The 24083-nt window shown below is 46.5% G+C and overlaps 1 protein-coding gene across 4 annotated transcripts in view; it reads right to left on the bottom strand.

Annotated features, from left to right (window-relative positions):
* Positions 1 to 22241, bottom strand: part of LOC8024435 — a 75684-nt gene extending 53443 nt beyond the window's left edge. For 2 of the 4 annotated variants that reach the window (XM_029969807.4, XM_042292614.1), the window contains exons 1-3: positions 21930 to 22230; positions 15705 to 15802; positions 39 to 67 (exon numbers count right to left, since the gene is read on the bottom strand). In XM_029969807.4, coding sequence (XP_029825667.4) covers positions 39 to 67; positions 15705 to 15802; positions 21930 to 22048 — 246 coding nt within the window. In that variant the 5' untranslated portion in view covers positions 22049 to 22230. Of the gene's footprint in view, positions 1 to 38; positions 68 to 15704; positions 15803 to 21929 lie in introns of all 4 variants that reach the window. The other 2 variants (XM_042292615.1, XM_042292616.1) reach the window with 2 other exon arrangements.
* Positions 22242 to 24083: the final 1842 nt, after the last annotated feature.

The raw sequence follows: 24083 nt of genomic DNA, 5'->3' as shown, positions 1-24083 counted from the left end.
TACTCGTATATTCTGCATAACTCTGGGTAAATACGTACCGACACAGAAAGTCCTGAATTGCTGCAACCTGCAAAAAAATGTTGTAGTTAAAAAAATGCCTCTCACTTGCGAGGGTTGTTCATCGCAAAATTAAGTCTCGAGGCTGGTCAACACATTGGCATTTAAGTGCGATGGAATGTGCTAGGACGCCTCGCGACTGCTTAGGATGAAAGAAGACACTGACGCCATCTACCAGGCAACCCTGGATATGCTTCCGATCTGCCATGGCCTCCCAAGATTTTGGGTGCACAAAGCACTCCTCCAGCCGTTACATTCGCCGGGAGACTGACATAAAAAGAAAATAGCTTGCAGTTACTTTTAACGCGCAATGGTGCTAGGGAAGGAGCGGCTAACCGTAATCATTACCCTCATCATTTGGCTTGCTTGGTAGCTCGGGCTTGAAGGCAGGGGTGTAAAGACAGGAGCAGAACGCGGAAAATCCTGAGCACTAACACCGGCGGTCCCGAGGGAAGGAACGAAAAAGAAAGAAGAGCGGAGAAAGAAAGTGGACGAAAGGTTAGGCGTGTTCGCTTTGCCACGAGTTGAAGTTGCTTGAGTGCTAGCCAACTTTATTTAGTTACAGCGTTTTTCTGCAGAGTAAGCTAGAAGAGAACTAGGTGCAGCCCCTCACAGGTGATGTTTTGCTGCGTCTTCGTGCATTGTGAGGCATCGCCGGCAATGTGGGCCCATTAGGACCACCAACTGGGATTACCGGTGTCCACGTTCATACCCCCCGCTCTGAAGCGATCCGAATGCATGGGACCTTTCCCTCGAGGTTGGGGTTCTCTAAAACGTTGTGGCTAACGGGCCAAATTGGGGACCTGTTGCAGTCTCGAAGGCCGGAAATTCGATATGACGACGTAAATAAGAAAATACTAAATAAACAAGTCTAAATGATCATTTTTACACAAACATTTAAACTAGAGCAAAAATTTTGCAAAGTGTACATATTTATTCATTAAAGAATACATATCCATACTTTGTTCCTAAATGCTATAGTTTGCTAATGATGACATTACAAAATAATTGTGACCCAGAGAACTCACCAGGCATAAATTATGCACTTTGGCACAGGACAGAAGATGATTAATGAGAATAATAGGTCTGATGATGACAATATGCAAGAGTATTGACACAGATCACAGTTACACACACATAAAACAGAGAACTATAGATTGTAATACTGGTGATGACAATGTATGAGAAATAATACTGTGAGAAAACCCACGTTTTAATGCAGATTTTCTCTCATTCTTTCTGATATCTTCTCTTGCACTTTTAAAACGCATAGTAGACCTTTTTTTTTTTTTTTTTTAATGCCCTTATATTTTCTTTTTTTTAACTTTGTAGCAGCTGGCCGAGGGTTGGACATCACTAGATAGAGCGCGGCCTTGCGACTTCGCCTGTTTCATAAAGTGTATCATCAGTCATTCCGAGACCCCTTCTTTACATTGCCTACCTATTACTCTTCCCGTGTGGACCATCAGAATAAAGTTGGATGAACACGTTGCAAAATGCAATGCAGAGCTTTTTTTCTTCATTTATCCCACATACATCAAACGACTGGAACCATTTTCCAGCAGATATCACAACTATACCTGATTATTTTCTTTTTCGCCGATATCTGTTTACATTTCTGTGTGATGAGCCAGCATGGTTCGTAGCAGATGTTGATTTCAGCTTTTGCCAATCAGAGTGCACTTTTGATGTTTGTATTTCTCGCAGTATCTTTTTGCCTTGTCTTTTTTACAGCGGAGCTGTTAAGGGCTAGGTTCCCGAGGATTGTGTCCGATACAAAACACTTGTCGACAAAAACGCCTCTGGACAGCTACCGCCATCTATAAGCGACGGCGGCAAGCACACAACTAGTATGGTTGCCGGCGTCGCTCGTAGATGGCGCCAACGTTTCCAGCTATCATAGAAGAATGAATAGTTGGGCGGCGCATTGGTGGGAATTTATCGTAGGAAACAGCGCGAAAAACAGACGACAAAGAAGAAGCACACGTAACGGGTGCAGCGCTAGTCATGTGTGTTTCTTCGTCCTCGTCTGTTTTGCGTGCTGTTTCCTACGCTCTTATCAGTTTTGGTTTAGACTTGGGATGGGCCGGCCGCGCACCCTTTCGGGGAAAGAAGACTGGCTGCAGAAGGAGCGGCAACGTACGGAGCAGCGCGAATGGGTCCGTAACCACCGCAAAGTCGCTGTTGCCTCGACTTCCACTGCGTCGAGCGCTTCAGATTCCCTTGCCAAAGAAGAGCCCATCGCTCGCCTGGAAAGACGCCGACAAGAGCAGAACCAGCGATATAAAGGGCACCCGTGGGCCAACGTCACGGACGATTGTGCCACGAAGGCCAAGCGCAAGCACGAGGCCCGGCGACGACTGCACTCCACGCCGGCTGAACAGTTCCCGGGCGCGACGGCGATGTTCTGGAGGGAGTTTGTGGATTATCCGTTTGGCGTCACGTGCGCCGTGTGCGACCGACTCTGGGTCGCCGGAGACGTAACCACGATCGGCGGCGTGTCGGACAAGATGAAGCGGGAAACGGGCGCGTGCGCGTTGCGGAAGTGTATTGGGCACAGCTTCATTGGTCTTGCTTCTTCACGAAAGTGGAAAAGCTGAACATTTTGTTTAATTTTAATTTTTGTTCACTCTACATTTTTTAAACTACAATGCTTTGGTGCTTGAGGGTATGTACAATAAATACAGTAAATAAATAAATAAATCTGCAGGCGGAAAGGAGCGCCTCCGCGGGTTGGGGTTTGGAGACCCCCGTTATAGGTTATTAATGCGAAAGCATTAACTGTCCCATGGAGCGGAACCGGTGTTGTTCACAACTGCGAAAAGTGGCAGAAAAATTCCTTAACGCTTCTTAAAATGGCTGTGACGTGGCCAGCGCGCCAGACAATTCCAAGGAACGCCACTCCACAAAGCGGAGCTGCTCCCGCGCGCCGCCACAGCAGCGCACATTCGCCGCTCCCCAGAACCCGGCCGGCCGGCATCAGCAGAGGCTGCCCGGCTGGCCTCTGCAGAGGAGAGCCGGGCGCACAGCTGGTAGGAATATGCTACGTATACAAATGCTTTTGCATTCTTAGACGTATGTGGTCTCAAGTGTCCTCCTGTAATTTTATATTAACTCTTATCATGCAGGGAGCACCGTGTGCTAGCCTGATAGCAAAGATGTGTTAGCTTGTGAGAAGTGTACTCATTGCTTCTCACTACAACATGCATTACTTTTTCAAGGAAGAGGTAGGTTAAAATCTGAGGGTTTATATTTTAAAACTGGGAAAGGTGTAGACCAAATGTACACCTCACCGTTTTAAGAAAAACTGCACATTGAATCATTTTGCTAAAAAACGGAGGCAATTCAATTACCAGTCTTAGTGAAATTTCTGTCCCAAAAATACTTATTTTTCTTTTCCGACACTGAGCAGATGAAACGTCACACTCATGAGCCCTGTGCAGATTGGGTAACTGGGCAGGATGTAAGAGAGTTTCCTTGGCCTCATCGTTCGCTCAGAAGTTCAAATTACATAGTCTTTTTTTTTTTGCAATATTTTTGTTCAATTTATCTTACTGCGTCGGTTCTGTCATCTGCTGCTTTTCTCGCGAATGTTCCTCAAACACTGTCTCGCCATAGCTTTGCTTCTGGCAGGACTTTGCCGGCTTTGGCACTTTTGCCACAGTGGAATTTTCAGCGACAAGCTCTCCCGCTGTATACTGATGATAAGGGCTGGCTAGCTAGAAACTGTGTCTTGGAGAAAACTCGGCAAAAGAAAGCACTGCCAGAGCCTATGCACGAACTGAGTGGCATTTGAATTTCACCTTGATGCGCTCTCAAGCGATTGACTCGACAGCCAACAGAGCGTGCTAGGAGCTGTCCGAACCCATGTCATGGGAATGCTCTAGGCCTCCGTCAAGGATATGAGCAGTCGGAGGGAGAAAGCTTTCCCTTCGGCAAAAATAAACAGACGGAAGCGGATCGCCACACTTTATATGGCAGAGAAGTGTCGCCTCAGCTAATATGAAAATAACTTTTAGTTCTAGATGACTAGTTACAATCCAAATCAAATTATATGTTGACTCTTATGACCTCCATCATCCAGTTATCCTAGAACCCGCTGTTGCAAATACACTGCAGATTCAAAAGGGTGCCATAGATTGACCTAAAAGTGTGTCAGATGACCTAAGACTGCACAACACTCCATTCATTCTTAAGCTGAAACTGCAGCAAATCCAGAAACCCAAGAGCACAAGGCCACGGCTTTGAAGCATTCTTCCACAGAATGAGAGGTCACACTAGAAAGGCGAGTCTCAAACCTAGGGACGCACGCTAGCTCAAGCTTGTAGCTTTGGCTGCTGTCTCAGCTTAAAGGCCGACTTACAGAATCCTCTCCTGCCGGGCAGAAAACTGGTTCCCAGTTTCCTTCTCTTCATTCCTTCTCACACATCTCTCTCCCCCAAAGAATGGGTCTCTGAGCTACTCTCTGCAGAAAGAAGGGGGTTTCCCTTTTTGCTCAAATGGAAAGGAGGGATTCAAGGAGAGTTTCCTCTTTTCTGGCTGTTTGTTGTTTTTAAAGGGGCACTCAAGTGCTCTTAGTACAAGCTTGTTCGTCCTCTTCCTCGTGCCACTTTAGGTCAGCGTTTATCTTCTTAAAGAAACTTGCGTTTCGAGTTATGTCTCTTTCTCGTCGTCTTGCCGTGATCTTCGATCCTTGAACCTTTGTCACCACGTAAGGGTCATTGTCGAAGTATGGCGTTAGCTTGTGCTGCTTCTTTTGTTTGCACAATACTATATCCCCTTGTTTCAATGAGCGTTGTCGAGTGTGTCGTTGCTCGTCAGTGTATTGCTTAGACTTCCTTTTTGCGGCTTGGTCATCTTGTTGCACATTGAAGTCCTCGTTCACTCCGTTGTCTGGAGGTCGTGGTAGTATTGTCTGCATCTGTCTGCCAAAGAGAAGTTCGTACGGAGATCTCTTAGTTGTGGCATGTGGGGTTGCTCTGTAGCACATCAAGAAGTCATCCATGCCCTGCGCCCAATCTCTTCCCTAAACAAGCAGAGCCTTGATGGCCTTGGTTAATGTTTGAACAAAGCGGTCTGCCTCACCGTTGGCTTCGGGCCAGAGTGGTGTCACCTTGTGGTGTGTAAATCCCAGTTCAGCTGCAAACTCCTTGAACTCGCTTGAGTTGAAAGGCGGCCCATTCTCGCTCTTGACTTGTTTAGGGATGCCCATTTCAGCGAATGTTCGTCCCAGGAATTGCAGAGTGGAGGTTGCGTTTGTCGAGGATACTTGTCCCACCAATGGGAAGCGCGAGTACTCGTCCATAAGAATGGGTAGGTACTTTCCATTCTGAAACGGTCCTGCGAAGTCAATACACAGGTTTTCCCATGGCCCATGAGGGAGAGGCGTTGGCTCCACACGATCACGATGTGATGTGGGTGTAGATGCCTGGCATGGAGTACAGTTTTGCACAGCTTGTTCAACCAATATGTCCATCCTGGGAAACCACACCTAAATGCGGAGGAGTTGCTTGGTCTTTACGATGCCCATGTGACCTTTGTGCGCAAGCTGAACAGCACGCTGCTGAATACCTGCTGGCAGCACGATCCTTGTGCCTCGAAGAATGATGCCTTCAGGCGTCACGGCAAGCTCTGTCTCAAGGTGTCTGTAGGGTTTGAGTGCGTAGACATGCGCCGAGCAAACCAAGCCATCAACAGAGAGCGGCATGCATCCCCAACGCTGGATGATCTCGTCACAAGCCTCAATGGCGCGTCTGTGTTCTCGAAACTAGATCTCAACGATGGATACCACCACCTAGTATTGCGCGAGTACTCGTCGACAAGAATGAGCAGGTACTTTCCATTCTGAAACGGTCCTGCGAAGTCGATACACAGGTTTTCCCATGGCCCATGAGGGAGAGGCGTTGGCTCCACAGGATCACAATGTGATGTGGGTGTAGATGCCTAGCATGAAATACAGTTTTGCACAGCTTGTTCAACCAATATGTCCATCCTGGAAAACCACATTGAAGTGCGGAGGAGTTGCTTGGTCTTTACGATGCCCATGTGACCTTTGTGCGCAAGCTGAACAGCACGTTGCTGAATACCTGCTGGCAGTACGATCCTTGTGCCTCGAAGAATGATGCCTTCAGGCGTCACGGCAAGCTCTGTCTCAAGGTGTCTGTAGGGTTTGAGTGTGGTAGCATTCCACAGGAGATGTCTCTCTGTACCCTTGGCTTGAATGGCTTGTCGCAGCTGGCAGTATGTTGAGTCTTTTGTGGCTGCCTCGATTACTTGTTTTGTCGTCATCGCCTTTGGTATCGCTGCCTGTGACAGGAACAGAAGATACTCATCAGGAACCTTATCTGTCCTGTAACCGTTCCGAGTGAACTTGAGGGGGTGGCGTGACATGTAGTCAGATAGATTCTCAGTGCCTTTTTGATGATGCACTTCAAAGTTGTAGAGCTGAATCCTCAGGCAGAGACGCTCAATTCTTGCCGATGGTCGTGCAGACGGGTTGGTCAGAATGCTGATCAGGGGCTTGTGATCAGTGTGAAGGCTGAACTGAGTCCCGTACAGATACACATTGAAGTGTGCGATTGCCCACACGATAGCCAAGGTCTCTTTTTCGATCTGGGAGTAGTTGCGCTCCGGATCCGTCAGACTACGGCTTGCGTAGGCGATCACTTGGAGTTCGTCACCATCTCCCTGTGCTAGTATGGCTCCTAGACCTTGCGGACCTGCATCCACAGTTAGGTGGGTAGTCTTCTTGCTGTCGAAGTAGGCCAGGGCGTGGCTGCCTGTAAGTGTGTCCTTAAGCTTGTCCAGCGCTGCCTGATGCTCCATGGTCCACTGCCAGTCAACGTCTTTCCTCGTGAGGTTGCAAAGAGGTACGGTGAGGTCTGCCAGGTTGGGGATGAACCTTCCCGAGTAGGTGATCATGCCCAGAAGGCTTTTCACTTCTGCTGGACAGTTTGGTGGGGCCATGTCAAAAAACGCTTGAACTTTTGAGGGGTCAGGTTGCATTTCTTTCGCTGAGAAGATGTGCCCAAAGAATGTCAATTCCTGTTGGGAGAAAGAGCACTTCTTCGGGTTGAGTGTGAGTCCACAATCCCTGAGGCGTTGTAGCACAGCTTCCAGCGAGTCATTATGTTCTTGATCTGTTTTTCCATATACTAAGATGTCGTCGCTGATGTTAATGACTCCTGGAATTCCAGCGAGCACTTGTCGGATTGTGTTCTGGAACAGGTCTGCAGCAGCATTAATTCCAAAGTTCAAACGCTTGTATCGGTAAAGTCCGATGTGGGTAGCAAACGTGATGCGTCTCGAGTCCTCGTGCAATACTAGCTGGTGGTATCCATCGTTGAGATCTAGTTTCGAGAACACAGACGCGCCATTGAGGCTTGTGACGAGATCATCCAGCGTTGGGGATGCATGCCGCTCTCTGTTGATGGCTTGGTTTGCTTGGCGCAAGTCTACGCACATCCGAACAGTGTCCGGTGCATGTGGCTTTGGCACAACGACGATGGGAGAGACCCATGTAGTGGGGCCCGAGGCTTTCTCGATCACATCAAGCTCTTCCAGTCGCCCTATCTCTTTTGTGACCAGCTCACGTATGTTGAACGGGATGGGTCGTAGCTTCTGTGCCACTGGTGGAATTGATTGATCAATGTGCAGTTTCACTTCAATTCCTTTGAGCTTTCCTAGTCCTCTGAATAGCTTGGGGTACGTCTCTTGGATGCTCTGCGAGGGAGAAACCTTGTACACGATTGAGACAAATCCCAGAGCTTCGGCTGACTTGAAGCACAACAGTGACTCACTTGGCGTCCTTGTCACCAATATGGTATCCCGCAACTTGGTGTCCTTGTAGCAGAGTTCAGCAGAAAACTTGCCCAATAAAGGAAGTTCTGTTCTTGATCCGTATGCAAACACTTTTGGTACTGGGCCACACAGGGTCGGTTTGCCTGGGATCTTGCTGTATGTGTCATGACTGATGACGTTTACTGAAGCTCCTGTGTCTACAATAAAGTCAATGTCACGGTCACCGATGGTCAAAAACGTAACTTTTGGAGCCTTTGAGTTGTTGCGCTGTAGCGTGAAAGCTTGGTCGTCCGAATCAGAGTCCGAACTGTGCTCAACCAGCCTGTGAGCCGTGTTGGGTCCACCTTGTTGGCTCTTTCCTCGGCATACGTCTGCGAAGTGTCCTCGCTTTTTGCATGCTTTACAAGTTTTGTTCCTTGCTGGACAGAACTTTCCTTGCTCGTGGGGCCACAGTCCACCACAGTTGAAACACTTTCTTTCAGTTGTAGTTTGTTGCTGCTTTGACGTGTGGGTGGATCTCTGCTTCCAAGACTTCTCCTTGCGCATCAAGTGATTCACCTGGTCGGTCGCAGATGTCTCCATTTCTTTCAACTGTCGCGAGGTGACCTCGTACGTCCGTCCTTGTGTTAGAATCTTCTCGAGCGTCTCGTCGGTCTGGAGCGCGAAACGCCGTAGTTTCGTGGATGAAGTACTGAGCACGATTTGCAATTTTATCTCTGCGTCAGTGTCTGCAAAAGAACAGTGCCTTGCCATCGCACGGAGGCGTGTGTAGAAGGCATCGATGGTCTCACCATCTTGTTAAGTCGTTTTTCGGAAGTTGAAGATTTCGTAGTCTCGGTTAACCCTCGGCGTGAAGTGGTCTTGGAGCAGCTGTTTTGCTTTGTCGTAGTCATCTGGTGATCCAGAAGTGCTTCCCGCTTCGCTTTGACCGGTTTGTCCCGTAGTGGTAACTGCCGTGGTTACGCTGGGTGGGGTTGCCGTCAACGGTCCGAGTGACGCGTACACGTCGTAGCCTTCCTCACCGATGTAGTGGAGCAGCAGAGCCCTCTTTTGCTTTGCATCCTTGACCTTGAGTGCCGTCAACAGATTCTCGAATCTGTCGATCCAACGTCGCCACCGATCTCCGAGCGTTGCTGGAGACGAGCTAACATCGAAGGGCGGGAAAACCGGCAAAGACGGAGCAAACGCCATCTTGCTTTTGAGCCCACGCTGCTTGAAATTTTCTGAGCGTCGGGAGCCGGTGAACTGACCTTCCTTGCTCATTCGGTGATCCGATGAGGAGGCACGGGGTTACCTTGTCATGTTGGACGCATCGCTCGTCGCCAATTTGTTGTGTCTGGTGATTTGAACCAGAAAGAAGAAGCCGGTTATGTAAACTGATAACCGTCTTTATTCATGGTGCCCAAATGGATCCCTTGGATTCGCTTGCCTTCCTTTGGCTTACAGAACGGCTTGCTAAAATATCGAGACTGAAATCGAAACACAACACTATCCGCCCCTTTCCGTCGCCCCTTCACGTCCCAAACACTTCCGACTTCTCTGCCCTTAGCAGTTTAAGGTTGAAAAACCTTGCAGTAAAGCCCAATTTTTTTTAAATTACCCTTTTGCCAATGCGGGTACAGGCATCTGTGTTTGAGCAATTCTACAGAAAATAAAAAAAAAAAAGCAGAACTTCGATTATGCCCACAGAAAGTTAACATTATTGGGAACAATAAAAAATAAGATATAAATAAAACTTTTCCTTTTTTGATTAGGTGGGTTCAAATCAGGGCTGGGCAGAGATACTCGAAAAAGCATTCAGGAATACAAATACTGAGATACAGGTGTTTTAAGGCTCGAATACAGATAACAGATACTGAGATACATTTGTCTTTTATGCAACGGGATATCCCTGAAATACTTCTGCAAAAACGCCAAAAAAAGTATTCCGGAATACAGATATAGACTTATAGAGATACATCTGTTCCCGAACGCTCCTCTTTTTGTGGCATTTTATGCACTACCCCTTACCTCGAACTCCTTATTTATCATTAATGCTGCTAAAAAGAATGTCACCCCATTGAACCACATAGTTACAGAATGGTAAAGACTGCATACTAAGCTTGAAGAAAGGAGTCTTCCCGAAATGAACCGTTTTTGCCGTGAGGGCGCATCTCAAATTGTTGTCTTATATGCTTCTGAGTCACCCATAGTGTGGGGAGAATGGAAAACCGGGCCATACTTTTTGTCCACTCAACTCTTTTACAATGTTCGTTTGCTAAATTGGAAAGAGGAGCTGAAGTCTCGTGATACAAGCGATACATTGTGAATGTATTTCATACTGAGATACAAATATTTTTTTTCAAATGTATCTCGATACAGAGATACAGATACTCAAAAGTATCTCTAAGATACTATCGCGATACATTTGTATCTCAATACTTTTGCTAAATCTACATTATGCTAAATTTTATTTTTTTGTCAAAATTTAAAAATTTATATTAATTATTTTGTGAAAATAAATTAAACTAAAAAGGTACCCAGTCGATTCGTAACTTTCATGGCCTATAGAAGGCGCACTGGCACCTATAAAAATGGCTGCCATCTGGATTATCATTGTAGAACAGCAGTACGAGGCTGGGTCTGCGACGCATAAGTAATTATAGTTTTGCTATAGACCTTTTCACCCTCCACCGCATGGGCGCTGCCATCTTGGAATCACGTGATGCGGCCGCCATTAGGTTGCTTCAACTTCTTGCTCCGCTCTCCCGTCCGCGCCTTGGCGGATGCGTTGAATTCGTGTTTTTCGTCGCGTTTCACCGCGTCTCTTGCCTTACTCCGTAAAGTGTCATCCGATACTTCTACTTACCATGCAATTGCATTACATCATTATGCGCGCAACTTCTGTAGTTGATTTTGTAACACGTTCTGAATATTTTTTACCGTCAGCGTGCGGGATACGTGTGAAAAGGTTTTATAGGAACAGGAATCAGCGTTAGCACTTGCGCACATTGAGAACATATAGGACTTGAAGAGAGCCTCGAGGGTTCAAATACCAATAACTTATGAGAACTGAAGTTCGGTTACTAATAAGGGCGGAACATTTGCAATAGAAAGCCCAATGTTATTATGTATATATATATGAGTGCGCATTGGTGTCAAGGAAGAAAACAAAACCACTCAGCGTAATTAGCCACGTGTTTTTCCTGAAAAAAATGGTGTTTTGTAGTTCCAACAGATCGAAAACAGTTTCTTTTGATTACACTAGGGAACTAATGGACAGGGCGCGGGAACAAACATTTAGTTTGAATAATTTTTTATGCTAGAAATAATGGTACCTTAACATTAGGCAACTTGTTTGTTCACAAAATCACACCTATATCTGTTTTACGTTGTGATATAAGCATTCGCTTTATCGGTTTATTTATGAATTCCACGGAATTGTATATCATGCTTGGTCCCATGTCCATAGTTTTCAGTTGCTTTAGTAATTTTTTAATATAACCATGCAATTTCAATTAATTTATTTCAACACAAATAATTGAACTCCCCGCGTAAGAAACTACCACAGACAGCTTGATAGTGCCTATGACTCATAAAATGTGACGCCGAAAAGAATCCTTCTGCATGAAAATCACCGGAGTGCAGCCAATTGTCGACGGCGCATAGGGAGTTACTTTCAGTAGATGGCGATGTCAAAATGTGCAAAGAGCATCGTTTCAAATCAGTGAACAGCTTTCTACACAGGTCCATTGGGTGGCGCCTGGCGTTCGACTTCAGCCAAACTTATCGGAGATCATTTCTTTTGCGCTCTTTAATTTCATTCGGCAAATTTTACGGAAGATGAATATCAGACTTTATTTGAAGCCTGGCATTCACTTATCTTACCAGTCTCATACCTTGAGAACGTCGTAAGCAAATGTCCATATGACAAAAAGTTTATTTCATAAGGCCAATATTTTGAAATGCTGCAAATGGGTACTTTAGTTAAAGAAATTTTCTAGTCAGCATAGGCTGGTCTATCAAAATATTTGTCGAGAGCTTAATTTCTTTAAATAAAACAGGCCGAGACAATATCACTTTTTTATATTATCTACCTGATTATATTAAACTTTTCTAGTCGTTATAAAAGACGTTTCCAGTCTCGAAGTTAGAAAAGGTTGGTGTACGGAAACCAAACATCGAACAGTAAACTTGTCAGTTCATCTGTTCTTGGTGATTCAGCAGATTGTTAATCATGCTGTCGACCAACTCTTTCACTAAGCACTCATGCAATATAGTCTGTTGCAATATAAGATGATCAGTTCAATATCTGACTTGAGCGCGAGCTATCTACCTTCCGTACCGCTCGGTGCGCGCACAGCCAAAGCACGGCGGCAGGCATTGAGCGCACTGTGCAGGCGGAGCTTGTCCTGCTCTTAATTTTTTTTTTCTTCTTGAAATTAGTGCCCGCGGGTACGGACGTGGACTATGGTACTCCTCCCTGCGCATCAGCGCAGTTGTTTCACCACCGAACCTGGCCGAAATTAATGATGGACGGAATCAGACGCATACAGTGTTCGTAAAAACAGATTGCAATTTAGGCTCGAAACCACTTCGTGGTTTGCCAAGTGGCTCAATACTATTGTTTAATTCGCTGTGTGCTACTCGAAAGAAATTCATATCGCAAAAATTAATCGAAAGTGGCATGAAACAGCATCACAATCGTGTGTACGTTGAAACCGAAACCGACCAAATTGAAGCAACCTAATGGCGCCGAGTGCGCCAGCGAGCGCCCTCTACCCGCCGGTCAGGCAACTACTGTAATGAAAAGGTCTATATACGAGCAGCATTTGAGCCTCACTTGATTTTGCACGTCAGGAAGCTGTAGGCGATCACATTTATTGTGAAGCCGATCATTCAGGAGCTAGAGAGCGTGATTTTCACACCGCGGTACCCGGTGGCAATCAGTTCATTGAATGATGTTTCATCGACAAATCATTTCATCGACCAGCTCAGATTAGCTTCTTTCTCTAATAAGCTACATGAGACTGTCGCCGCGAAGAGGCGTGTATGGGTCGGCCACGTGGTTTAATATTTTTGAATGAGCCGCCTCAGACTGTCACCGCGAAGAGGCGTGAACGCAGGTGAGGGGGTGGGTTAAGGCTCACCCCAGGGCTAGGCAGTATTGCGATAGAAATGTATCGTGATAGTATCTTAGAGATACTTTAAAGTATCTGTATCTCTGTATCGAGATACATCTGTAGAACGCATTTGTATCTCAGTAGTGAAATACATTTACAACGTATCGCTTTTATCGTGATACTTTGCCCGACTTAGGCATCTCGTTACATTTGTTGCCCTTTTTAAGATAAATTTAAAGGATAAAAACATCTGTTTGGTGCAACCTGCTTCAGAATTTATAATATAAGCCTGCCATATAACACGATCCATCTCAGTCACCAACAATAAAAAATAATTGTGGTTTAAAGAAGGTTACTTGCAAGAATAACAAAATCAGCTCCTCTCACAAAGCCCTCCACTCTTTCCAATACACGATCTCACCAAGCGTTCGGCGCATGCGCGAGGCAGCCATAACTTTAGTTCACAGGAGGCAATTGGCACTGCACGAGACTGTTCATGCCCTGCACGCGCAGAGCTCCAGCCAGGTTGTCGCACGCGCAGAAAGACTAAAGTTCCCTCGATGCATTGCGGCAGCGGTGGCGTTGTCAAACTGCCTGGTGAGATAGGTCTATTTAGCAGAGCGACCGCTGTGAAGGAGTTGAGTGGAGAAAAAGTATGGCCCTGTTGTTCAATCTCCCTTCCTATGGGTGACTCAGAAGCTTATAATCTGACAGTTTGACATGCGCCTTCATTGCAAAACAGGGTTCATTTCGGGCAGATGCCTTTTGTCAAGCATGGTACGCAGTCTTTACAGTTCTGTAACTATATGTGGTTCAACGGGAGTGACAGGTTCTTTTAGCGGAATGAATGATAGATAAAGAGTTTGAGGTAATGGGTAGTGCATAAAATGGCACAAAAAGAGGAGCACAAGCATAAATTACCTTTCGCATTCGCCGCGAACTGCACCCTTTCCACGTAGCACTGTTTGGGAACAAATGTATTTCTATGAGTATCTGTATCTGTATTCTGGAATACTTTTTCGTCGTTATTGCGGAGGTATCTCAGGGATATCCCGTTGCCTAAAAGACAAATGTATCTCAATATCTGTATTTTGGCCTTAAATCACATGTATCTCAGTATTTGTATTCCCAAATACTTTTTGGAGTGTCTCTGCCCAGCCCTGACTCACCCCAGTGATACACACGTGACAAAATGTCCCTACAGTGTGCAATGCGTGTAACGAGTGCCAATGAAACGACTGTGTCGACGAAACGCGTGTCCATGAAAAGTTGTCCACAAAACGAGTTTCAATGTAACGAGAGGGACCCCGCAGTACCACCATCACTGAAAGTTGCAAATAGCATATGAATAGGTCTAGCACTGCAAAGTATTAATAAGCAAAATATATAGTGAATCCTAAGATACAAGGCTCCAAATGTCACCAACACGTCAAAGATGCAATGTTTGGCATTCTTGATTTCTGGAATGAAATATGCCAAAGCAGTTTAGTTTAGAAAGAAAAATAGGCCATGTGTCATACATTTACAAGAAAAATGACTGCGACTGTTCGTTTTTACCTATTTATAACAACCGACAAAACTGGGTACAAATATCGAGCTGCCTGAATGTTAGAAGACAAGGTTAATAAACAGGCGAGCTGGTTAACGTTACACGATTTTAACTGGAGACGATGGATGACAAGACGGACAAGGGACAAACAAACCCTTGCACCCCTTGTCCCTCACCCCCTTTGTCATCTGCCGTCTTTGGTTAGAATCATCTGTAGGCTAAACGTAGCACTTCACCTTGCTCCTCTCCAGATATTTTGTGAAAAAAGAAATGTGTTTTTTTCTAAACAATTTTAACAAGTGGTTTTGTTCAATACGAAAATGAGGACATAATATATAATTTTTGAAGCAAATGAAAATTCTCACCCGACACCAGTGTTTAATTCCAAATGCAACCACCCTATTATTGCTATTTTTAGGCGTGTTGTGCATTATTATTTGACAAAAACGTCAAATCTTAGGGCGTAGATGTAATACAGCAATTATTTTTTCGAAAACAACATCCGACGGCACCTTTTGGTGTCTGCTTCAAGGCGTAGAAAGAGGGGTATGTCACAGTCTTTGATTAGATATTGAATAGGAAAATTAGTCATCCATGAGTGTAATTCTGGGATTTTTAGGAAGCTTAGAGTTATAAATTGAGTTATCACCATAAATAGACAATCTCAGAATCTACTTGAGTGGCCCTTTCAGGGTGAATGGAGCATAGTTGCCAGGTGATGGAAGAACAAGAAATTGTGGGATCATAAAGCATGGATCCTTCTTCGCAACAGCAATGCTTCCTGCCGACCTAGGATCAAGTTACGGAAGACTCGCAAGCTGCTCCCAGAACTATTCTGCAAAAGAATCCCCTGCACTCATCAAGTTCCTTCAAACAAGGAAACTTTTATGCCTTGGAATGACAACTGTTGGGGTCAATAAACCTACCCACACCTTTAGTGAATGTGCAGTCTTGCAGTACAAACAATCCCGAGCTGCAAAGCAAGTTGCTCTCTTTGGAAAAGAAAGGAGAAATGTACATATTGAGCAGAGATTGTCAGATACGAATGATTGTGGGGCAAGAGTTTCAGCATCAAGAAGCCAACGAAAGGAAGACAATTCTCTTGTTAGTTTAGCTCCGTCTGTTTTTACAGTACGAGTAACGAGGTAATGAGAAACAGTGATGCAAAAATTTGATGCCATGCATCAATATCCCACCTTTATCAGGAAAGTAGTCTGAAAGGTGCTCCCGCCCATCACTGTCCCTGCGCAAGGCACGGCCGTGGACAAGTTCGTCTATGGGTAGCCGAGTGCGTCTGTGGACAAAACACTGTCGTGTTAACAAATTTGGTTTACACCGGGGTGAGATATGAGCCAAATGGAGAGGATAGACAACATCGCTCACATTCAAAGTCGAATCAACCAATACATACGCTCTTCCCGACCACTAGAAGGTTTCGTCAAGCATTATAAACCCAAAACACAGGGGTCTCAACGGGCCAATATGAGAAATCCCAGCCCTACCTGCTGCAGAAGGGAGCACAAGCAAGTAACAAGGTGGACAGGCACGCTGGAGCTCAGGCTGCACAACTTGCTTGTCTTATCGACAAGCGGAAATAGGTGCCATCAACATGCCATCTACGAGTTTATAGAGGAAATTGGCCCAAGCCACAGTATGTCGGCGTCGTAGCACACACATGAGCCACAAGGGCAACAACAGACAGCATGAGTGATGCAGTGCCATACACCCTCGAGCTTGTTGGCGATGCGAACCTGAGATAGTGACTAGATGAAACTAGAGTAACTGTATACTGCAAACAACTTAATTTTCGCGGGCTCAAATTTTCGCGAATCGCGCCAAAGCTGAAAATTTAAAATTATTTGCGGGTTCTAATTTTTGCGAATCGAGTGTAGCTTCCGTAGCATTCACACATAGCCCGAATCGTTTGCGGGACATATTTTTCGCGAATTGTAGGCGATTCGAGAAATTCGCGAAAATTGGGTCCTTGCGAAAATTTAGTCGTTTACAGTATTCAGTTACTGAGCAAGAGTACAACAGCTCCAGAAGGAACAAAGTGTACAGAGTGCCCAAAAAGCTTCAGCTGTATTACAGTGGCCAGGTGGGCTAGTTGGTACAGTCTCCTGCAACATGAAAGGCCCACTGGGAGCGTCTGGCTGAGACGGCAGTTGGAGGGGGCGCTGCACGCGCTCCATTCTGTTTCGATGGGAGTAGACTCGAGGCGCAACCAATCCTGCCGGGCCTGAATGCGCTTAAAGGGATTCTGAAACAAACAATTCAGTGTCTATAATAATTGGCGCACAATTTTTCCACGAGCCAGCAGCCGCCGGTGTGTGCGAGCACACGCAACGAAATTGATGCCATTGTCCCTCATTCACGCTGTGCAACAATTTCAGTGCTTTGTTTAAATAATTTGGGAATTGGTGTCTCGACCTTTCTGAAGTAAAGAACAAAAAACCGCTTTTGCCTGCATGTCCTAGTTTTTATTTTAAAAATGTACAAAGATTGAGGTTTTCGGCACCCCTCAACTCCTTTACCATCTTCCGAGTCACGTGCGCTATAACGTCAATAGGGGACACGCGGGGCTCCGGTGAAGCTCTCTCTCTAGAGTCATCAGTGAGCAGCGAGAACTTACCCGCTCGCGAACACGTGCTTGCGCAGCTTGATCAACATGGCGAAAGGGAGAAAGTCTCATCCAAGTCTCGCCATCCCCGTCCGGGGCTCTATCTGCCCCCATCCCCCTACGGCTCCTGGCGGCGGTTTGCGGTAGCAGATGGAGCTGACGGTTTTGTTGACCTCAAATAGATGGCGCCACTAAACTTTATAAAATAAAAGTTTTGTCGATGATTCCAGGTTTTTGACGCATTTATATTTGTGTTGAAACGACAAGATTTATAGAAAAATGACCTTTTATCGGGCAGGTACTTGCACAACTTCCTATTTATTTACAAGTCCCCCATTGACGTCATGCCGCGTGGTTCTCATGGTTGCCGCTTGCGGCTGCAGGTCGGGAATTATTCTCATTTTTGCCTCGCGATTATGCAGCAGAATCGCAACATTTCGAAGGAAGGAGATGCGTTTTCTGTTCTTCGTAACAAGATAAACAATGTCAAAAGTAGAAGATGCAACGTTAAAATCGTTGCACACCTCTTTTAAGATGACAGTGAAATATGTGGGCTCCGGGGAAAAGGAGAATAAAAACAAGCTTTTCATCTCCACAGTGGGGTCTGGTGTAGAACATAAGCGATTAATTGGTCTAAGAAGCATGTAGCTTTCACTTGTGTAGATGAAAAGCACGTCTTTATTTCCTTTGGCCCAAAACCCATACATTTCACTGTCATCTTTAGCGAAAATAGGGGACTATGACGTCAATTTTGTTGAGTGTGCTCGCGCACACCGGCGGCTGCTGGCTCGTGAAAAGAATGTGCGCCACTTATTATGGGCACTAAATTGTTTGGTTCAGTATCCCCTTAACAAATTCTGGTTTTGATTTAGCGGAAGAGCACGCTTCGTCGGTTTCATGCCCAGAGTTATGGTCACCAAGGCTCGAAGCAAGCATAATCATCACTTGTTTTTATCAGTTGTATCTGGCGTAAAATGTCGGAACAAGCACGGCCAAATAATATAAAAAATATTGAAGTTATACCCGAGTCCTATATTCAGAAGGTAAAATGAGTTCAAGAGTGCATTCATTCGTTAAAAGGTTGGCACAGATCTCGCGCTTTAATATCACAACAATCTCCTTGGCCCAGGCCCGTTGAGGCTTTAGTAAAACATGGCCGTGGCATGACGCTAAGAAACTGCTCTCCGCCACCGAAAAAGAAACGAGAAATTGATAAGCGCGCACTGCGCTTTAGCTGAGCCTCGAGCGAGTTCTTCCCTCGGGGTAGAATAGAATCGCCCAAAGCGTGCATGGCACCCCCGCCAGCCACCGGCTATGCAAGACGCACCCAGTGGGTCATTATGTTGCAGGAGACTGTACATGACTGAAGAAAATAAAATTAGCACTGAAAACACAAAGATTAAAAAAGGAGAAGTACACGGGACCAGAGACGGCACCAGACTTTTTATAGGGAAGTGGGGGAGGGGGGGAGTGGGCAGGCGTATGGCATGTGCTCTTGGTACTTCAGCTGTCACAATCAAACTGTAAGAGAAAAATAGAAAAGAAAACGGGGAGAATGGCTTGGTAGAGCCCTAGTCCCTCCCAGCCATACTGACCGCGAGCTGTTTGGGACATTTGTAGCAGATATCGGCTCAGTTTATTTCAGTATTTTACAGTGTGTTCACAACCCTACTTATTGTAGCATTTCAAATGCAGGATATTTACACATATTTATATTACACATCACTACATAAACCGTTCATGCTCGTGGCCCTGAGTTCAGTGGAGATGAATTCGTCTGTTATGATGGGCAACATCAAAGATGGTGACGATGTCACTTGGGTTCAGGCTTTTCGCTGTGGCTTTCTCCACGGCAAGAACGGCCAAGTTCACGAGTCTCTCGTCGGACATTTTGTACCGTAGATATGTCTTCAGCCGACGCAGGCACGAGAATATGCGCTCACAAACAGCACTGGATGTAAGAATCGTCAAAGCTATCACACAAAGATTATACGAGTCTTGATATGCAATTCGAAGGTTTTCCAGGAATTCCGCAAACATCAATCTGGTCGTCACCTTGCGCTTGATATCTTTTTCGTACCGCTGGAGAACTTTGGGAAGCAGTTTCATTTCAGCCGCCAGGCTGTCTCAGCTGCATGAGTAGTGCTTTGCTAGCAGTTCGATCAGAGTGATGTCCAAACGATCAGAGTGATGTCCAAACGATCATGCTGAGGTACCAAACAGTTGAGGACCCTGAAGATGTCATTTTTGCCAAACCTCCAGTGAATCTTTTTGCCCCTTCTATCCAAAACAATGAGACAAAAGGGGACATGGTAGTAATTTTCGGTGCACCAGCTGGAGTCATCCCCAGGGGGCTGGATGTCCGTGAGATATTTCACCAGGTGTGCAGGCAGACGGCTCACTCTTCGGTCTGTCGTGGGACTGATTTTGTTCATCTCTGCAACGCTTGCGATTTGGCTACAAATGCTAAGCCCTCCGACATCTTCAGGTTCCTAAACCGCTCACATACTGCAGTGACCATTATGAAGGCCCGAGATAGATTGCAGATTTTGTTCTGCAGGTAATCCGAAAGGATTTGCAGCCCACCCAAAGCATAGCCAAAAAAGCATAAATGCACAACAAACATGAAGTTTAATTAACTGGTGCAGAATTCCCCGAGCTTTTGTGCTTTTGGCAATCTGTGCGAGTGTGATAATTATTGCAGGGAGCGTGCAGATGACGGCTTTGCATGCACTGACTTGGCACGTCCCATCTTGTCTCACCGATTTCTTTCAGTTCGATTGTCGAGCCGCACACCTGCTCCTGGATTGCAATGACGGTCGCATGAGTAATATAACTAGGTCCAGTCGATGGTTGAGGAAATGAACGTAGATGGCTTGAGGCATCTCTCTTTTGAGGAGTGAGTCCAGTCGATGGTTGAGGCAATGAACGTAGATGGCTTGAGGCACATCTCTTTTGAGCAGTGCTTGGACACAATTAATCTTACCGCTCATCACACTAGTGCCATTGTAGGTTTGAGCGATGCAGTTTTCTAGATGAGTGCCACATCTGGCTAGCCTTTCCTTAGCACAGCTAAGGAGTGAGGCTGCACCCAGGGTCTTCGCATTTCAAAACCTTAGAAAACATTCATAGACGGACAGCGGCGTAGACCTTCCATTTTCCGGGGGGGGGGGGGGGGCAGGCTGAGAAGTTCTCTGAGGGGGGGGGGGAGGGGGGGGAGGATGCATTTTTGTGCAATTTTTTTTATACCGGAAATTATCAGTAGTTTATTTTAGGGGGTACATTTGACAGCCTATGTATATTGCCATATGTCCGTCGCTCTGTGCGTTATTTTGTTTACATGCCACTACTAGAAGCTCGTTACATGGCACGTGAACAGCATTTCGGTAAAGATCATGGCCCGAAGGGGGGGGGGCAGAGCTCTGCCCCCCCCCCCCCCCCCTTCCCCCCTGGATCTCACTAGGGGGGGATGCCCCCCCCCCCCCTCGTAGTCTATGCCTATGTAGACTGATCCATTTAAAAAATACCACACTACTACAGAGAGCTATTCTGTTCTTCTGACATCTCGGGATCCGTCCGCCAATAGTGTTAACCATTGGACGCTGTCTACTTCTGTCTTGAAGTGACAAAGTCAAATCAAACATTATGGAGAGTATCTTGTCCTGAATTGAATGATGCATATATTTTGCACCAACAGAGTCATCCTTCAGTTTTTTTAGCACGATATAATCGGTTTTTGTGACAAGCTGAAGCAGCACAAAAAATCTCCTATGCTGTCACTCAAAGCTGACTCATCATCTGCTCTTTGGGCTATTCCCTGCACCGTGGAAAACCGGAGCACGTCAGCGATCACAGAGATGTAATGGCAGTTCTCCCTACCTCTGCTGAATATGCCTCACTGAGGTACACGATGACTGAATTGTCCTTGCCACTTGCCTTCATCTGCTTGAAGGAAGCCCGTGATGCTTCGGACATCTTCTGTGCCGTGCAGTGGGAATAAAGTCGCAGTCCGCCGTCCTACTGAGGAGCCTTCTTTTAGTTTCAATACCCCTCTGCCACAAACACAGCGCTTCCACTCTTCGGCCAAGGAAACGACCCACAGGAAAAACAAGAAGATGTGTTTGTAGACACGCTGTACTCCAATCACGGGAAGCAGTCGGACTTGGAGTGCTATAGCATGGGCTGTACTGGTATATCATGGGCTCCTTCTGGCGGCACTTGTCTTCAGTCCAGGAGGTCGGGCTTTGTGTTGTTCATTCCGAAAGCTGGCAATCGGTGCCGTCATTGCTATCACGAACTATGTTTGTTTAAATTGGGGTGGCGGGGCAAGTTTTAGGGGGCGTGCCCGCCACCTCTCCCCTCCCCTTCCTTTAGCGCCGTCCCTGCAAGGTACAGGCGCTAATTGACAACTTACGATTTTTTTGAATCGTAGGATTAAAACAACTATCATTGTATTTCATTTTCTTCGAGCTAAAGGTGCACGGAACTTCGATACACGTTTTTCGAACCCTAAGATGCCGCAGGCTTTTGAAGCAATGTACATAGTACGCACATCAAACCTATTCAAGTAACATATGTTACTACTTAATTTTAAATTAGAGCTAGATGAAACTTAACCAAACACAAACCCAACCACCGCCCCCCCCCCCCACACACACAAACACATACGCTTTCTCATCCCCCGTGAACCAGGCAATGAGATGCCCACAAAAACCTTACTTCACGAGTTTTTCAGAACAGGCCTTACTCACGAAGACCTCTCAAGCAAAACGCGAATTAACGACCCCTCAAGAACACTCACCTTCCAAACCTTTCAAGGACGGGTCGAAGTGACGCGACAGACGCCCTGCGACGCCGGACGTGGTTTTCTGTATCCAGCGATCTGAAGGGTTCCGGCTGATGCAGAATGGGTGACCGCATGACCAGAAAAAACAGACCGCATCGGACGCATCGAAGTTGTCGCAGCTTCGAAGTCCCGCCAGTCCCACGTAGCCGATGGGATTGTTGTAACGACCGCCCAATCCGGTCAAACGCGCGCCGCACTCCTAAAATCTCATGTTGCCAGCACACGCTTTAAAAATCGCTATTATTAGCGAAAAGTCAAGGGTTCAGCCGTTTAGCTCAACTCATCTTCCACATAAACCAGAAAGTAGCCAATATTCCAATATTAAAGAAATAATAAATATTTAGGGCAAAGACGACTCAACCACATCTTTGTGAAAGATGTGGTTGTATCGAACAAGGTTCTACCGGTTCTACATGTTTATTCTTTCTTCAATCTTGACCTGCATGTAGACCTGTGCGCCGGTCAGAAATCGCCGGCGGCGGCGCGCCGGTGTTTGTACCTCCGGCGGCGGCGTGTTGACGGCGCGGGGATCAACGGATCGGCGGCGGCGTGGCGCGGAAGAGGGAAGGGAGGGGAGGGGTGTAAATTAGAAAGTGAGGGGGAGAGAGAAAAGAGTCCATTTTGTTCTTAGCCCGAGACTGAGGCAGGAAAAGAGGAAAGTTTCGAAGTAGAAGGAAAATGAACAGTCGAGGACACGTCTCGACTAGAGACGTGTCCTCGACTGTTCATTTTCCTTCTACTTCGAAACTTTCCTCTTTTCCTGCCTCAGTCTCGGGCTAAGAACAAAATGGTTAAAGGGCAACTCCGGTCCATACTTTCGATTTTCGGATTATGACTGTTTTTAGTCCAGTCAGCGTCCCTGAATTGCAAGGTGTAACTTTTTTCTCGTTATTATGTGTAGTTTTAAAGATATCGACGCCTGAAAGTTTTGTATGGGGCGCGGCCAACAAAACCGAAACTAGCCGCTCGAGGCCCCGGCAACACTGGAAATCAGCCGCTATGTGAACGTGACGTCACGATCGTTCTCGTTCAACGAGTACGCAGGCCGAGTGCCACCTACCTCTGTTGCGCTAGCTGTCTAAAGATAGGAGGTAAGCTGATTTTGTTTTAATTGTGTATATGTGGTAGTTATCGACCATATGTAGAAAGAGTTAGTGCGTCTAACCAAAAGCTAGCGACTGGAAAACCCCTGAACTCGTACGGTGCCGTACTCGGCGGCCACCGCCGTGCGTGCGCTATGCCGTACTCGTCGCTTGTATACCCAAAATGCTAGCGACTGGAAAACAAGTGAACTCGTTCGGTGCCGTACTCGGCGGCTGTCGCCGTGTGTGTGGTCTTCCGTACTCGTCGGTAGGCCTAAATTGTCATCTGGGCTCCGTGGATGGAGCGGCGTTGCTTTACGCCGCGCTGCCAGTGACGTACAGTACTGGGGGCCCTCTCGCTTTCGCGCTGCGCGTCAGTCCCAGACACGAAGGTTTGAGGCTCCGGCGCGGGCTGCGGCGCCCGAACACACGTGTGCTGGGTTGAACACGACTGCTTTTCGTTATTTTTTCTTCGGGTGCCTAAAAGCCGAAGTCCAAAGTCCACTCGTCGAACAGCGTTCACCCACACCTTCTCCAATTTCCGGTCCGTCGGACACTTGTGAAAAAGGACCTCCGTATTGCGCAGAGGGTTGTTTGAGCAGCCCACAGCGCTACAAGTTGCACTCGGCATCTTTTGAGGAACAGCTGGGCAGTCTTGGGCGCACCGAGTTGCTTGCTAAAACGAGTCTGAAAGTCCTCCCAAGCAAATAAACAAAAGGCTTTACCGAAGCTACATGGGCTACAGATAAAAGCAACGGCTAAACACGCCAATCACAAGCCGAAGTAGCGGTGGTGGCGGCTCAAAGAAGCGCACTCCACGCAACGCCCGCACTGGAGGAAAAAAAGAGAACGATACGGACGTCACAGCCCAATGTTGCTTTAGCGATCGGCAACCCGCTGGCCGCCCGCTAAGGAGCAGCGGCTCGCGGCGGGTCGCATTTTTGTTATCGGCATTAGTTGAGAATGCGGCGTCCTACGGACGTAATATTTTGGCCGGAGTCGTATTTTGTGTCACTACAGCGATACC

The sequence above is a fragment of the Ixodes scapularis genome, unplaced genomic scaffold, assembly GCF_016920785.2.
Source record: "Ixodes scapularis isolate PalLabHiFi unplaced genomic scaffold, ASM1692078v2 PGA_scaffold3__209_contigs__length_174095766, whole genome shotgun sequence".
Lineage (NCBI taxonomy): Eukaryota > Metazoa > Arthropoda > Arachnida > Ixodida > Ixodidae > Ixodes > Ixodes scapularis.
Note: the sequence above shows the minus strand (reverse complement) of the source record. Positions and strands in the feature narration are given on the sequence as shown.